The 18259-nt window shown below is 41.4% G+C and overlaps 1 protein-coding gene across 2 annotated transcripts in view; it reads left to right on the plus strand.

Annotated features, from left to right (window-relative positions):
- The window catches only part of LOC110522251 (tubulinyl-Tyr carboxypeptidase 2), a 39627-nt gene extending 21568 nt beyond the window's left edge, over window positions 1–18059 (plus strand). For both annotated transcript variants that reach the window (XM_036975823.1, XM_036975824.1), the window contains one exon: window positions 14693–18059. In XM_036975823.1, the coding sequence (XP_036831718.1) occupies window positions 14693–14762 (70 nt within the window). In that variant the 3' untranslated portion in view covers window positions 14763–18059. The remainder of the gene's footprint in view (window positions 1–14692) is intronic.
- Window positions 18060–18259: the final 200 nt, after the last annotated feature.

An 18259-nucleotide genomic window follows, 5' to 3' on the forward strand; every position in this document is an offset into this window, starting at 1 on the left:
AAAGGCTATTGCAAAGGAAAACGTGGACAGTCGGGCATCACAAATTCAGAACCGCTTGACAGCAACATAATAAACTTAAAGCACTGATCATTGGGAACGAGATCAGAATAACTGTTTTAGTTTAGTTTAAAAGCTATGACGAAGGCCAGGAGAATAATAAATACGTTTCAATGAGAAAGCAGAAATACGCTTTGGGTAAAAAACAATACAAAATCTGTTTTCTAAGATGTAGCCTACGATGCAATACTCGTGATCATTTTAAGGAGAACAAAAACTACTGAGTATACATTTGAACACCACCGCAGAAGCTTCGCTATTCGGCATCTTCACAATTAAGCAGCCTAGTTTTGTTGTTTGGCTACTTGAAGAGAACAAGGTCCTATCACTCGCAGTAGACCTCTTCCAATGCATTGTGGAAAAGTGTGCATCGAATTCGAAGTATAACATCCTGGCATTTAAACCATATTAGATTTTTGGAAATTCACATACTATAAACCATTCTATTTCTGCATACTGATAATGTGTCATGCACAATTGCGTGGTTTCCTACTATTCATTGATTTCAGTAGCACATCCCCATATTAAATTGAGCAGCTGTTGTCAAAGCCACAATTAGTATGGCATCCGAGCATTGTAAGGTCACACGCTATTAAACTTTTATTTTTTTCATACTCAATAGTCAGTGTTCAGATTTCAGTTTCCATTTAACCCCTCTATACTATGAAACAAAGTGAAATGATATAAAGAATGACAGTAATAAGCTTTGAAGCACCTTCAATTCAATTTTGGGCAAAAAGGCAAACTAGTTTATTGAATCAGATGGGTCATTCATCACCAACCCACTGATATTGCCAACTACTTCAATAATTTTTTTATTGACAAGATTAGCAAATTTAGGCATGACATGCCAGCAACAAATGCCGACTATACACAAAAATAAAAACTGACCAAATTATGAACGACAAGCGTTGTAATTTTGAAAAGTGGAGTGTGGAAGAGGTGAAAAAATGATTGTTGTCTATAAACAATGACAAGACACCTGGGTCTGACAACTTGGATGGACATTTATTGAGGCTAATAGCGGATGATATTGCCACTCCGATTTGCCATATCTTCAATCTAAGCCAACAAGAATGTGTGTCCCCTTAGGCCTGGAGGGAAGCAAAAGTCATTCCACTACCCAAGAATAGTAAAGCCCACTTTAGTGGCTCAAATAGCCAACCAACCAGCATTGAAATTGATTGTTTGGTGCATTAAACAGTCAATACTTTTATATAAAATCAAATTTACAAAAAACTTTCAGCACGCTTATGAGGAAGGGCATTCAACATGCATGGCACTTCAAATTACTGGTGATTGGCCGAGAGAAATTGATGATTAAAAGATTGTTGGAGCTATTTTGTTTGACTTCAGTGCGGATTTTGATATTATCAATCATAGTCTGCTGCTGGAACATATGTGTTATGGCTTTACACCCCCTGCTATATTATGGATAAGTTACCTGTCTAACAGAACACAGGGGGTGTTCTTTAATGGAAGCCTCTCCAACATAATCCAGGTAGAATCAGGCATTCCCCAGGGAAGCTGTCTAGGCCCCTTCATTTTTTCAATCTTTACTAATGGCCTGCCATTGGCTTTGAGTAAAGCCAGTGTTTATATGTATGCGGATGACTCAACACTATAGATGTCAGCTACTACAGCGAGTGAAATCACTGAAACACTAACAAAGAGCTATAGTCAGTTTCAGAATGGGTGGCAAGAAAAAAGTTAGTACTAAATATTTCAAAAGTAAAAGCATTGTTTTTGGGACAAATCATTCACTAAACCCCAAACCTCATCTAAATCTTGTAATGAATTGAGCAAATGGAAATTGAGCAAGTTGAGCTGTATGTTCAAAACATAGTAGCTAAGATCAGGAGAAGTCTGTCCATAATAAAGTGCTGCTCTGCCTTCTTAACAACACTATCAACAAGGCAGGTCCTACAGGCCCAAGTTTTGTCGCACCTGGACTACTGTCTGGCCGTGTGGTCAGGTGCCACAAAGAGGGACTTAGGAAAATTACAATTGGCTCAGAACATGTACACAGAGAGCTAACATTAATAATATACATGTCAATCTCTCATGGATCAAAGTAGAGGAGAGATTGACTTCATCACTACTTGATTTTGTAAAAGTATTGACTGTTTAATGCACTGAACAATCAATTTCAACTACTAGCACACAGCTCGGACACCCATGCATACCCCACAAGACATGCCACCAGAGGTCTCTTCACAATCCCCAAGTCCAGAACAGACTATGGGAGGCGCACAGTACTACATAGAGCCATGGCTACATGGAACTATATTCCACATCAGGTAACTGATGCAAGCACTAGAATCAGATTTAGAAAACAGATACAAATTCTCCTTATGGAACAAGCCCGGGACTGTGAAGAGACACACATACATACACATGCTAACACACGCACTCTACACACACATGGATTTTGTATTGTAGATACTGACTGTATGTGGTAGAAGAGTAGTGGCCTGAGGGAACATACAGTTGGAAGTTTACATACATCTTAGCCAAATACATTTCAATTCAGTTTTTCACAATTCTTGACATTTAATCCTAGTAAAAATTCCCTGCCTTAGGTCAGTTAGGATCACCAATTTATTTTACGAATGCAAAATGTCATAATAATAGTAGAGAGAATGATTTATTTCAGCTTTAATTTATTTCAACACATTCCCAGTGGGTCAGAAGTTTACATACACTCAATTAGTATTTGGTAGCATTGCCTTTAAATTGTTTAACTTGGGTCAAATGTTTCGGGTAGCCTTTCACAAGCTTCCCACAATAAGTTGGGTGAATTTTGGCCCATTCCTCCTGACAGAGCTGGTGTAACTGAGTCAGTTTGTAGGCCTCCTTGCTCGCACACGCTTTTTCATTTCTGCCCACACATCTTCTATGGGATTGAGGTCAGGGCTTCGTGATGGCCACTCCAATACCTTGACTTTGTTGTCCTTAAGCCATTTTGCCACAACTTTGGAAGTATGCTTGGGGTCATTGTCCATTTGGAAGACCCATTTGCTAACAAGCTTTAACATCCTGACTGATGTCTTGAGATGTTGCTTCAATATATCCACATAATCTTCCTCCCTCATGATGCCATCTACTTTGTGAAGTGCACCAGTCCCTCCTGCAGCAAAGCACCCCCACAACATGATGCTGCCACCCCCGTGCTTGTAATTTTGTTCTTTGGCTTGCAAGCCTCCCCCTTTTTCCTCCAAACATAACGATGGTCATTATGGTCAAACAGTTCTATTTTTGTTTCATCAGACCAGAGGATATTTCTCCAAAAAGTACGATCTTTGTCCCCATGTGCAGTTGCAAACCGCATTCTGGCTTTTTTTATGGTGGTTTTGGAGCAGTGACTTCTTCCTTGCTGAGCGGCCTTTCAGGTTATGTCGATATAGAACTCGTTTTACTGTGGATATAGATACTTTTATACCTGTTTCCTCCAGCATCTTCAGAAGGTCCTTTCCTGTTGTTCTGGGATTCATTTGCACTTTTCGCACCAAAGTACGTTAATTTCTAGGAGACAGAACGCGTCTCCTTCCTGAGCGGTATGACGGCTGCGTTGTCCCATGGTGTTTATACTTGTGTACTATTGTTTGTACAGATGAACGTGGTACCTTCAGGCGTTTGGAAATTGCTCCCAAGGATGAACCAGACTTGTGGAGGTCTAAAAAAACTCTCATAGGTCTTGGCTGATTTCTTTTGATTTTCCCATGATGTCAAGCAAAGAGGCACAGTGTTTGAAGGTAGGCCTTGAAATACATCCACAGATACACCTCCAATTTAAATGTAAAATTATGTCAATTAGCCTATCAGAAGCTTCTAAAGCCATGACATAATTTTCTGGAATTTTCCAAGCTGTTTGAAGGCACAGTCAACTTTAGTGTATGTAAACTTCTGACCCCCTGGAATTGTGATACAGTGAAATAATCTTTCTGTAAACAATTGTTGGAAAAATTACTTGTGTCACGCACAAAGTAGATGTCCTAACCGACTTGCCAAAACTATAGTTTGTTAACAAGAAATTTGTGGAATGGTTGCTTAACGTGTTTTAATGACTCCAACCTAAGTGTATGTTAATTTCCGACATGAACTCTACTTAATGTGTTGTGAAAAGTGTTATGAAATGTAATGTAATGTAATATTGTATTGTATATTACTGCCTTAATGTTGATGGACCCCAGGAAGAGTAACTGGCAGCAGCTAATGGGGATCCTTAATAAATGCAAATACAAACAGTAGACTACAGTTCCATTGACGTGCCATAGACCCATTTGCCATTGGCCGATCACACAGACTGGGAAATGTTCTGGATTACCTCTGAGAAAAGTATTGACGTTTACACTGACTCTGTGACTGAGCTCATCAGCAAGTGTATTGAGGATGTTGTTCCCACTGTGACTATTAGAACTTATCCAAACTTTGGATAGACGGTAGCATTCGTGCAAAACTGAAAGAGCAAACCACAGCAAGGTGACTGGGAACATGGACATATACAGACAGACCAGCTATGCCCTCCATAAGGCAATCAAAAAAGCCAAACGACAGTACAGAGACAAAGTGGAATCGCAATTCAACGGCTCAGACAAGAGACTTATGTGGCAGGGACTCCAAACAGTCACAGATTATAATTGGAAAGCCAGCCACGTTGCGGACACAGATGCCTTGCTCCCGGACAAGCTAAACACCTATTTCTTAATTCCTTTCTTTTAATTTAGGGTTATTTGCGTGTATTGTTTTGTATCGTTATTACTGCACTGTTGGAGCTTGGAACATAGGCATTTCACTACATCCGCGATAACAGCTGCACAATATGTGTATGCGACCAATACAATTTTATTTATTTTAAGTCCCCGTCTTGTGACTGTCAAATTTGCATAGCGCCTCAAAATCATCATACATAACATAGCCGGCACTGCTATCATCCTCTACCACTTCACCAAATATTTCCCAAACATTACTTTTCTAGCCCTTCTCTTTATTTTCAACTCTCCATTTCGCAGCTTTTCTCTTATTGAATTAAACGCCAACATTGCCCTTTTTGCCTCAGTGGATCGACGTTAACTTTTTCTTCCCATTCCCAAAAGCATTTGGCGAGTAAGCTATTTGGCGAGTAGGCTATTTGGCAATGAGGCTATTTGGCTCGCATAAAGTTAGGCCCTAAAGCTGCTTACACACTAATGAAAGAAAAATCTCAATGTTGCCAATAGATATAAATTGCACAAGAATGATACATTTATGGATTTTTGTATGTATTGTTTTCTCTTTATTCAACCCACCCACCCTTCATCCACACAATGTTTCATGATCCTAAACCCACCCGCCCCTTGGATATAACCGCAGGGCCTACGGGTTATGAGTCAACCCACGCATCTCTAACGCGCAAACACACACACACACACGCACGTGCAAGCGCACGCGCACACGCACACACACACACACACCCACACATACACACACACACACACACACACACACACACACACACACACACACACACACACACACACACACACACACACACACACACACACACACACACACACACACACACACACACACACACACACACACACACCACAGTGCCCTGTTGCTATCTGGTAAGATGAGAGCCTTCTTACCCATCCTCCTGGCCTGGTTTGGTGTCCTCTCAGCTGGCAGAGGGCAGGCTGAGGCTGTAATAGGATCTGGGGCTGGCTCACGGTGCAGCAGCTACAACATTATTCAGGGAACACAGACATAGAGAGGAGGATCTACATACATTAGAGATGCCTTCTAGTAATCACCCTTGTACGGCCCAGCTCAGATTGACTAGATATGTTTTTAAAGTCATAGCTCAGCCCAGCAATCCAAAGCCTAATGTTGGATTTTTGTCATTCATGGGTTATGTTTGTGTGTATTGTAATTTGACATTGAGTGTGAAACCTCTTTGACATCTGGTATGTGTGTGTCTGTGTGTCTGTGTGCGTGTGGGCACGCGTGTGTGTGCATTTATGCACTACGTATTTATTTAAATTTACATTTTTTTATGTAATTTTTATTATTTACTCCTTTTTCTACCCAATTTTGTGTTATTCAATTGGTAGTTACAGTCTTGTCTCATCGCTGCAACTCCTTATCTGTATTGAACACGAGGGGAGACAGAGAGCTGGTTTCAAGGGCAGGGCGCAGCAGGTGTTTATTGCAAGGGACCACAGGAGGAGGCACGTAGCTGGGTCCAGGGGCAGGCAGAAGGTCATACACAGGAGGAGGCAGGTAGCTGGGTCCAGGGGCAGGCAGAATGTCATACACAGGAGGTTCAAAAGGGAAACAGTACAGGCAGGGAAAAGGCTCGTAGCGTTGTCCGGGAGATCAGGCAATAGGTTCATAACAGGAAATCCGATAGGCAAAAGGTGTCGATAGTGAGGCAGGCAAAAACTATCATACACAAGAGGATTAAGTTACATGAAACCCAACGCTCCGAATAGAAGTGTCACAAACAAACAATACCTCACAATGATGGGGTGCAAACTGAACTAAATAGTGTGTGATAATGACATACAGGTGTGTGAACAGGTGATTAGAATTCAGGTGATTGGGATCTGGAGAGTGAGCTGTGTTCAGGGGATCTATGTGTTTGACAGTGTGAGCTGGAAAGTGGGCTGCATTGAGGGGATCTACTTGTTTGAGGGTGTGAGTTGGAAGCAGACGTTACACATACGGACTCGAGAGAGGCAAAGGTCGAGAGCCGTGCATCCCCCGAAACACAACCCAACCAAGCCACACTGCATCTTGACACAATGCCCACTTAACCCGGAAGCCAGCTGCACCAATGTGTCAGAGGAAACACTGTACACCTGGCGACCGTGTCAGCGTGCACTGTGCTCGGTCCACCAAAGGTGTCTCTAGTGCGCGATGAGACAAGGACATCCCTGTCGGCCAAACCCTCCCCTAACCCGGATGACACTGGGCCAATTGTGCACTGCCCCATGGGTCTCCCGGTCGCAACAAAGCCTGGACTCGAACCCAAAATCTCTAGTGGCACAGCTATTACTGCGATGCAGTGCCTTAGACCACTGCACCACTCGGGAAGCCACACTATGTATTTATTTAGACAGTGATGATAAAACTTTTCAGTTGGCTCTAATCTCCAGCATTTTGGATTTGAGATGAAATGTTTCATATGAGGCAACAGTACAGAATGTCACCTTTTGTTTGAGGGTATTTTAATTATGTTTTGTCCTTTAGAAATGAAAGAACTTAATGTGTCTAGTCCCCACATTTGAAGGTATCATAAGTATTTGGACAAATTCACTTGTGTATTAAAGTAGTCAAATGTTTAGTATTTGGTCCTATATTCCTAGCACGCAATGATTACATCAAGTTTGTGACTTTGCAGTTTCTTTTGGTTGTGTTTCAGATGATGTTGTTGCCCAATAGAAATTAATGGTAAATAATGTATTGTGTCATTGTGGAATACATTTGATTGTAAATAAGAGTATAATATGTTTCTGAACTCTTCTACATTAATGTGGATGCTACCATGATTACGGATAATCATGAATGAATTGTGTCTAATGATGAATGAGAACGTTACAGAGCCATAACTATCATACCCCCCCCCCCCCCCCCCCCCCCCCCCCAAAAATGTCTAACCTCTTCTGTTATTCGTAATGGTGAGAGGGTAGCATGTCTTAGGGGTATGATCTTTGTGCATCTGTAAGTTTCTCTCTCATAATCATTATTCACGATCCGTTCATGATTATCTGTAATCTTGGTAGCATCCACATTAATATAGAAATGTTCAGAAACATATTCTATTCTTATTTATACTTGCAGTAAAGTACATTCTGTACTGTCGCCTCATATGAACATTTGATCTCAAATCCAAAATGCTGGAGTATAGAGCCAAATTAATAGTTTTAGCTTTGCTTTCCAAATATATATACATAGGGGAGTGTGTGGGTTTGCAATTCTGAATGTGAGTTTCTTCATGTGCGTAATCCCCACTTGAAGTGGCTTGACAATAGCCTCTTACACCATAGTAATTGAGACTAATGATGCACATTATCTTTCCTGACAGACCAAAGGAGTGAGAAGAGGCTCTTCTAAGTGAACAACAGTGACATTTAAAGAGGGCCTGTAGGCTGAGATCTACAGTGTCGTGAAAAGGTATTTTCTCCCTTTCTGATTTTCTTGATTTGTGCATATTTTTTATACTGAATGTTATCAGATATTCAACCAAAAGCTAATATTAGATAAAGGGAACCTGAGTTTACAAATAACAAAAAAAGTGATACTACTTTTATTTAATTAACAAAGTTAATGTAAAAACCCAACACTCAGTAACTGGATGTGCCACCTTTAGCTGCAATGACTGCAACCAAATGCTTCCTGTAGTTGTTGATCAGTCTCACATCGCCGTGAAGGAATTTTGGCCCACTCTTCCATGCAGAACTACTTTAACTCAGCGACATTTGTGGGTTTTCAAGCATGAACTGCTCGTTTCAAGTAATGCCACAACATCTCAATTGGGATTAGGTATGGGCTTTGACTAGGCCATTGCAAATGTTTAGCTTTTTAACCATTTTCATGTAGACTTCATTGTGTGTTTTGCATCATTGTCTTGCTGCATGACCCAGCTGCTCTTCAGCTTCAGCTCCAGCTCATAGACGGATGGCCTGACATTCTCCTGTAGAGTTCTCTGATACAGAGCAGAATTCATGGTTCCTTCTATTAAGGCAAGTCGTCCAGGTTCTGAGGCAGCAAAGCATCCCCAAACCATCACGCTACAACCACCATGCTTACCTTTGGTATGAGTTGACACAAGTTTGCCAAAAAGCACCTGGAAGCACCTGTATGATCCTCAAGACTCTTGGAAGAATGTTCTATGGACAGATGAGACCTGGATGACTTGCCTTAATAGAAGGAACCATGAATTATTCTCTGTATCAGAGAATTCTACAGGAGAATGTCAGGCCATGCGTCTATGAGATGGAGCTGAAGAGCAGCTGGGTCATGCAGCAAGGCAAAGAGGCAAAACACACAATCAAGTCTACATGAAAATGGCTAAAAAGCAACACATTTGAAGTTTTGGAATGGCCTAGCCAAAGTCCAGACCTAATCCCAATTGAGATGTTGTGGCAGGACTTGAAACGAGCAGTTCATGCTTGAAAACCCACAAATGTCACTTAGTTAAAGCAGTTCTGCATGCAAGAGGGGGCCGAAATTCTCCCACAGCGACGTGAGAATCTGATCAACAACTGCAGGAAGAGTTTGGTTGGAGTCATTGCAGCCAAAGGTGGCACAACCACAAATTGAATGTAAGGGGGTAATAACTTTTTCACACAGCGGTATTGGGTGTTGCATAATGTTGTTTATGAAATAAATGAAATTGTTGTCTTATTTGTTCACTCAGGTTCTCTTGATTTAATATTAGGTTTTGTTTGAAGATCTGATAACATTCAGTATAAAAAAATATGCAAAAGTAGAGAAAATTCGAATGGGGGCAAATACTTTTTCACAGCACTGTATGTGTTCAGTACCACCTTCCAATCTGATGGGATTTATTACTGCATTGTCGGAACTAGAAGCACAAGCATTTCGCTACACTCGCATTAACATCTGCTAACCATGTGTATGTGACAAATAAAATTTGATTTTGATTTTTTTTTTTTTTTTTTTTTGATTTTTGATTTTGATTTTTTTATTGTGAGCTTGTTCTTAGACACCCACCTCTCTGCCTGTCGCCTCCTGTAAGATATTAATTATTGAGGAAGAGAGACTTGTCCAACCCCTGATACGTCCTCAATGTACATGTCACATTTTCTTACTGAAAAAAACCCACGATTTCACATGTGAAAAATCACATGATTTCGCTTGAAATTTCATGTGAAATCATGTGTTTTTGGAACACTTCACGTGTTCACATGTGAAATTCATGTGTTTTTTTCCCGTAATGGCCTACACGTCCCCCCTAGGGAGACGTCATTGTCCTCCGTCACCAACACCTTCAATTATTCACCTCAAACCCAACCAACATAATCTATCCGAGTCCCTGGCCATGGTATATACATTTTTGTTCAGCCAGCGCCTCAGAAAATGTCATCAGCTGTCAGAGTTTCTGTACAAAGATTGGAGAGTAAAATGCTGACCACATCGCTCGCATGAATGTTGATTTTGTCCATCCACACCAGACGCGATCAGGACACGCAGGTTAAAAAATCTGAACCAACTATATTAATTTGGGGACAGGTTGAAAAGCATTAAACATTTATGGCAATTTCGCTAGCTAGCTTGCTGGTGCTAGCTAATTTGTCCTTGGATATAAACATTGGGTTGTTATTTTACCTGAAATGCACAAGGTCCTCTACTCCGACAATTAATCCACAGATAAAAGGGTAAACTGAGTCCGTTTCTAGTAATCTCTCCTCCTTCAGACTTCTTCTTCTTTGGACTTGGACCAACTTTAAGGTGCATTACCACCACCAACTGGATTGGAGTGGGGACCTCTGTTCATCTTTCAATCACCCACGTGGGTATATGCTCCTAAAAACCAATGAGGAGATGGGAGAGGCGGGTTCTATTTTAGATACTTGCTACGCAGATGCTCATTAACATGCGCTAGCATTGTGGGTGCAATGATTGAATAACATGAATGTGTAAATGTATTTTGCAACACTCAAGCACGTGATGCGGGCGGTGTGGTCAGCATGTTATTCTAGCCGATCTGTGGAAGCCTGCTAATGCTCTCTTCTCTCCATCCATTGCCTGCTCATCGAGCAAAGCCGCCTCAGAGATTTGTAGATGTTGGGTTTGTTTAATGGCGCGAATGCTGCCAAATAACATTGATTGGCAAAGACAGGAGTTTTATCCCCACAGTGATTTATGAACGTATTAAATCGAATTGGTCAAATGCAGAATGATAGCTAGACTTGAGAGCTTAATGTATCCCTGAATAGCTTGGAAAATCTCCTCTGTTGTGGATGAATGGTTCAGTAGATGTACCCATAGACATGTTAGCAGTGCCATTAAAAATACTGAATATGGAGGTAATGCACTTAAGGCAGTTATCTCGAGCTCTGCTCAGCAGTGGGCTTCAGCACAGCATGATCGTTCTCATTAACACTCAAATGTGAAGCTGAGATAGAGTCTGAAATTAACTTCACTTTGTAGACAAGGTCTTTGCAGCATATGGACTTTAGAGACAGAGATGAAATAGTCATAACCCACTGGGAACATACTGGTTGAATCAATGTTGTTTCCACGTCATTTCAATGAAATGACGTTGAACCAACTTGGAATAGATGTTGAATTGTCGTCTGTGCCCAGTGGGAAGTGTCACACTGGAGAAGAAGGTGTATGAATATTATAAATGTTGATTTCCTCCCCAGGATCTTCCTCTCAGACAGGCTGACAGACACCTAGGCCATCTCTCTGCTTTACCACTCTTCTGGCTGTGTCACTTTCACCTGGCTTCATCGTAGGAGACAGTCACATTGCTACTAAACAATTATAGATTTGCTCTCTTAAGAAACCTTCTAGACCCACCCAGTTTCCCGATATCAAATGCAAGGTTATATTTAAGCAAAAAGGCCTGAGGAGGTGTGGTTATATGGCCAATATACCATGGCTAAGGTCTGTTCCTAGGCATGACACAACCCATCAAATACCACAAACACCCCCCCAAGGTGCCTTACTGCTATTATAAACTGGTTACCAACGTACTGCAATTAGAGCAGTGAAAATGCATGTTTTGTCATAGCCTTGGTATACGGTCTGATATGCCATGGCTGTTAGCCAATCAGCATTCAGGGCTCAAACCACACAGTTTATAATACTGGAATATGTTCATGCTTGGAAGGAAACCACCTGTTTACAGATAAATGAAATATTCAATGATGTTGTTTGGACAAGGAAAGTCAGAGAGGGTCAGACCCGTTGCTTTCGACAAAATTGCCATTTTCATTCCTGTTCATATCTTCACTGTCTTTCCTTTTTAGCTGTACATTGTAGAGGCAGCTTGTACTGCAGCTGGGCTGACTGTTGTCTGTTCTGTAATGGTCTGGGAAGGGCTGGCTGCTGTGTTTGTCCTTTTCCTGCTCTGAGCTTCTGGCCTGTCAGAATACATTCTCTTCATCAGAGCTCGGGAGTCTAGGCCTGCAGCCTCTCCTCTTCTCTGCCTGCCAGCCTAGGACCCATACATGGAGCCTCAGACACCACAGAGCACTCTGGCTCACCGGCCCCCCATGTCCTGTGAGACCCCTAACCACCACAGACCACCTCCTCTGCCCTCTGTACCTTCAGTTCTGGGCAGTCATCCACGTTCAGACATATGGCATAGTCTGCTAACAGACTAACTGCTAACAGTCCTCTGCCTACTAGGACCTCTGTCCTTGTGTCAGCCCTAAAACAGAAAGCCAAACCTCAAGTAATTTGTCCTCTCTCTAAGGATTTAGGGCTTTATTCTGATGAATGGTCAGCAGTGGTGTTTCTTTGTGGTGAGGAATGATGATAATTCCGAGGCTTGTGGTGAAAGATGGGCTATTAACAAGGGCTGCTGGGAAGCCTTTATGTGAGAACGCGGTGTGAGAAAGGTGTGGCTCAGAGAGAGTTGAGAGCTGTCTTACTAACTGATCGACTGACTAGGTGCTTTGAGTGTTGAAGCCTGGCCTCTAAGTGTACCCCCTCTCCCTGGAAGACAGATTGCTATTGATCGGAGCAGCAGGGGAGGGAGTTGGAGCGCTGTCCAGGGTACTGACGAAGTATTCTCCGATACTCTCACACATACACGCACATGCACACACGGCCTGCATTGATGGAGTGGTTTGATGTTGAGATGAGTGCTTATTCTCACTATTTCTGGCGGAGGGAGCTGGGGCGATGGGGATCGATGGATGGGAGAGACTGAGCAGCAGGGTTAGGGTCATTTCCAATTTAATTTGAAATTCCAATTTAATTATTGAATTCACTCAAGTGGAGAATTTATGTTGAATTCAATTTGAATTTCAACCATTATTCAAGTTATGTAATTGTAATTGAATTGTAGTAAGACTGTTTGGACTTTTTGAATTGGAATTTCATATATGTAATTTAATATAATTTAATTTAATTAGAATTCAGTATTTTTACATTTCCTAGTTAATGGAATTAATGCAGATAGTATCAAACATTGAATGCAGGATTTGTTTTAAAATATTTCTATATTTGCAGTATAGCTAGGCTAATTAAACAGTGACATCATCAGCCTGAAAGCCTGAGGGAATTGAAATCTAATTGGAAGTTGTGGAATTGTTGTGGATAAAATTGAATTGGGAATTGAATTATTGTAATTTACCTGACATTGGAATTTAGAAGAATTGAATTATCTCTGAATTCAAAGACTGATCTGGAATTTGAATTGAATTAAATGGAATTTACAGCAAGAGAGAATTTAAGTATAATTGAATTTGTGGAATTAACCCGAACCCTGCTGAGCAGGAAATAAACTCTGAGGGAGGGAATGGAGCACGAGAAACACTGACAAGAGGAGTGCCCTCAGGTCTTCAAGCAGAGCAGAATATTGACGACAGACAACATTAGAGGAGAAATATGAAACCTTGGTTACTATGGATAGTGCTTATTTATGAATGTCTAACCCATAAGTCTCTTTTTAGAAATACTTCTTCTCTTTGAAATGTATCTTTGTCATTGTCCGAGAGAAGGTGCTGTGTGGGTGTGGATAATTTTGGGTCTGAGAACCCAGGTTTGGTTGCATAGTGTGTGTGTGTGTGTGTGTGTGTGTGTGTGTGTGTGTGTGTGTGTGTGTGTGTGTGTGTGTGTGTGTGTGTGTGTGTGTGTGTGTGTGTGTGTGTGTGTGTGTGTGTGTGTGTGTGTGTGATAGCAGTGCCAGTGTTGTGTGCTAGAACTCTGCAGGGCTGAGCTGACAGGACAGCACCACTACAGCGCAGGATTATAAAGTGATGTCTGACTGTCTGACTGACTGTCCTGCTGCCACTTCATACTTCACTCTCTCTCTCTCTCTTTCTCTCACTACTCCCTTTCTGTCTGCCCCGTACCTCTCTCTCTTTCTCTAACTCTTCCTCTATTTCCCTCTGAGTTCCCTGACAAACTAAATGTGTGTGTTTGTTTTACAGCACAAACCCAATAGCTATTCTGGTATCACTCACTCTTACTCTCTGAGCTCAACAATAGGTATCAGATGCTTCTGATAGCCTGACGGTGTAAGGTGTGTGTGTGTGTGTGTGTCAGAAAATGCTGCACCTCTGCTCTCCTCAGCCCAAGGACAACTGCACTATGCTGATGAGAACCTATGGGGAGCTAGTCTACGTGACCACACTTCATAAAACTGTATTACACCCAGGCCGTGACACTAAAGGATGCCCCAGGCTTTACTGACACTGGGGAACTGACTAACTGGCTCTCTACATGAGCAAATGGTTTAGTCAATTATTCCCAGTCTTACCTACCTGCTCTGTGTGTGAGAGAGGATCATCACTTCAATAGGAAGTTATTGAGTGTGTCTGAGGTGTTCAACACAGTTCATCAGCTAACGTGATAGGGCCTTAGTTTGATTGGCTATTTGTCTTTTCCTGCTCTAAAATATATGATGCTAAAGCTAATTGGTCCGATCTCTCTCTTTCTGCAGACCTGCAGCTCTGGATCGAAAGCCTGCAGAACTCAGTACCTTGAATGACGGCTACCAGATCCGCATCTGAGACTCATTCTCCTGGTGTCCGCGACTCCCTACCCCCATCCCACCCTCTCCTGTCCATGGTGCTTCTTTCATGCACTCTGACCCCCCCCAGTCCGCCTCACGAACCCTCAAATGGGATATCTATTTAACATACATTGTGTATATCATATTCATAAAGTATTTATAGGGTTTTACCAGCCTCATCTAAAAGGGTGAAGATGATGACATTATGCTCAGTGCTAAACTGGAGGTTGACATCCAGTACGAACACATACATCATAAGTATTTCAACATTGCTCTACTCCTGAAGGATAGTATGCCTTCTGTATACACATCTATTATGTTTATATCAAGATCTCTCATGCCTTTAGGGAAGTACACACTGTATGTGAGGGTGCTCTACATTGTTTTATGTAAAAAGGAGATCAACAGTTACACTTCAGTCACATTGGCAATGTGAAGCGAGCTTTAAAAGCTGTAAATTTGATGCTGACATCATGTAAAAAAAGATCAAATAGTGTGACATATCTATTTTTTCAAGCCCTTCCTAAAATGTAAAGATTCTTTAGATTGAATAGTTGTTGTTTTGCCTAAGCCTGTAAAGAATGTTGAGTAGTTAAGCGCTGGGCTGAGCTGCAGCTCAGTGTGATGATTAGAAGTGAATGAGAGAGAGAGAGAGAGAGAGGTACTGTAGGCCTGAGGTGAGGGTAACCCAGAGGGGCCAAAGACCAAAGCAGTCAAGCAGAGAGCCTGCTGAGTACTGCGGCAAACCCCAGCCTTGACTGACTCCCTGTTAGCTCTGGGTTAGATTATCCCCTCTGTCTCTGTCGGCCCGCCCTCCTCTATCACAGATACAGCATAAACCAGGGCTCTCCAACCCTGTTCCTGGAAAGCTACCCTCCTGTAGGTTTTCGCTCCAACGCCAGTTGTAACTAACCTGATTCAACTTATCAACCAGCTACTGATTAGAATCAGGTGCGCTAGAATAGGGTTGGAGTGAAAACCTACAGGACGGTAGCTCTCCCGGGAACAGGGTTGGGGATCCCTGGTAGAGATCAATTCAAGTTTTAAGCAATTGTTCTTGTAAAGAAATCAAAGCTGGTGACAATGATGCTTTGGAGCTTAGCCAGAACATGACCTTTTATTCCAAAAATAATTTGACAGTGACGTTGGTTTGAATCTAGCCTATGCGGAGTCGCCCTAAAACGCTAAAATCCCGTTTTCAGGGATACAGTATTTTCAACCTAACTTCTGTCTCCGCTCAGGCGGCTTTCTACACCCGTTACGTTAAGTTCAGATCAATCAAATGTCAACTCTTTTATGCCTCGCTATACAGTTGTATGCAAAAACATATGTTTGATAATGTCATGTAGTTCCTAACTAGAGGCCTTTCTTGAAGTTAAGAATGCAAACACTGAACTGAACACCGCAAGACGGACATATCAATCAAATCGAAGCTCCTCATTTGCCTTCTTAACTGCCTGGACGCATTGTCAAAGTTGTTCGGAATGTTTTTTATCGTATTCAAAAATCATCATCAGATATGCAGGAGGGTGCCAACTGAACAATATCAGATTTTGTAGCATTTGGTTAAAGAAGCTATGCACATCAAACAGATAATGTCTTCCTCAATCCAAATGGTTTCTAGATTGCAGCAGAATTGAAATCCAGTCTTGTTATATTGAATTTTGAACAATATCAGTGCAGTGATGTTTCATATGATCCTTTTTGATTCGTGTAGATTGGTGCTGCTAGTCTGACAGTATACCATTAAGGCCAACATCATTGGTACCAGCCGTCTGAAAGACTACTCTAAGCACAAAACAGCCAGCTTAACATTTGACTTTGGTTTTACAATCATGCAGAAGCACAATGCGCTTCTTTTTTACACAATACAATCCTTTGTCTAATCTATGTAGGCTAGGTTTAACACTCTTATTGTTAAAAACTGCCATAATAAAGACTTACCGGGAGAAAAGACTGCTTTCACTGCTGCAAATCTGAGAACTGAAAGGTAGTACTTGAAAGTGATGGAGCTTAAATTGATTTTTTTACTCTTAGCCGTTGAGTTTTGAGCTAAATCATGTTATGGATGAGTTCCATTGGTGATTCTTTGCTGTTTCTTGAACAAATATATTACCCAGTACAGTGTTTAATCATGCAGTTTATTGTTGTTTTGACGTGGTGGAAACACATAAAACACATTGTTTTGATGATGATGTTGTAGCATTCTTTGGACAATGTGTGATTTTAAAGAAGGACACTCCACATTGTAGCAGTATCAATTTTCAAAGGCCTTGCTTTGTTAACAGGTTGAACCCTAAATAGACCTGAAACGGTACATACCATCCAACGGGATACGGTTGAAGAAAAACACTTCCTCATGATGACTGTAGATGGGTTTTTTAGCGATTTTGTATTTACCAAATGGTGGATTAAAAAATATATATATATATAAGAATCAAGTTATCTGAATAACTGCCTAATATGAGTAACCTGAAAACAGCTGCCACCACTATAATGTACCACCACCTACTGCATTCAGTGGATGATAACTTGAAAGGCAATGTTGTTGGGGCTAAGCGCTACTGAATATTTAGCTGTTTTCTAAGCATGACGTGGAACTCTACTTAAACTTTGTGTTTACAGCTGTAACTCAGCTTTTAGATGAGACTGCTTTTCCTGTATTAAAGTGCATTTCATGAGGGGTGTTCTCTTGGCCTCTCTCATAAATGGGAATGTAAGTGACTAGAACTCTGGGTGTTAGTGTTCTCTCTATACTAATGCCGCTAGAGCTACCAGTTGGCTGGTAATGTTGTCATATCTTTCTGGAAAGGGCTGATTTTTGTCCCATTGGCTGAAGTGGAAGAAGATAAGTATTGATGGTAGATCAACAGCAGAACTAATGGAAGCATTTCTTAAGCCCCGTTTATACCTGGTTCTAACATGCGTCCTTTGTCCTGATTGTGTCCACATCCTGATTGTGCCCACATTTGTAGACCGGTGTGTACAATCAAAAGATACATTATGATCGGATTGTGTGGGCACAATTAGAATGTGGGCAAGATCAGGACCAAGGATGCATGTTTAGCGCCAGGTATGAACGAGGCTTCAAAAGCCCTGATGTGGCTAACAGATCTCACTATTCTCTTGAAATGAGCCTTCAGAATCTGTCCCTGTTGTTTTTACATGTATGATGATGACAAAGTGTTATTTTTGCATTACCACTGGTGGAAGATGATGTCCTCCCAACTCCTACTGTCACAATGATCAGTTGACAATGTTTTTTTTATCAACTGTAGCATGTTATAATAAAAAATGATTTATCTTTTTAATTCTGTCTTTGTTGTTATTACTTTGCACAACAGGAAGGACTAGACCGGCCGAATTGACCGCATCGGAGTAAATATAAATGCTGAAATTCCAGAATATTCCCCAGTAGGCTATGGTTTCATACTGCACTGATATCTCTCTGTATATAGTCTCTATGAATATGTTTACACCAGCTGTGTGTGACAT

The sequence above is a fragment of the Oncorhynchus mykiss genome, chromosome 4 (genome assembly GCF_013265735.2).
Source record: "Oncorhynchus mykiss isolate Arlee chromosome 4, USDA_OmykA_1.1, whole genome shotgun sequence".
Taxonomy (NCBI): Eukaryota; Metazoa; Chordata; class Actinopteri; order Salmoniformes; family Salmonidae; genus Oncorhynchus; species Oncorhynchus mykiss.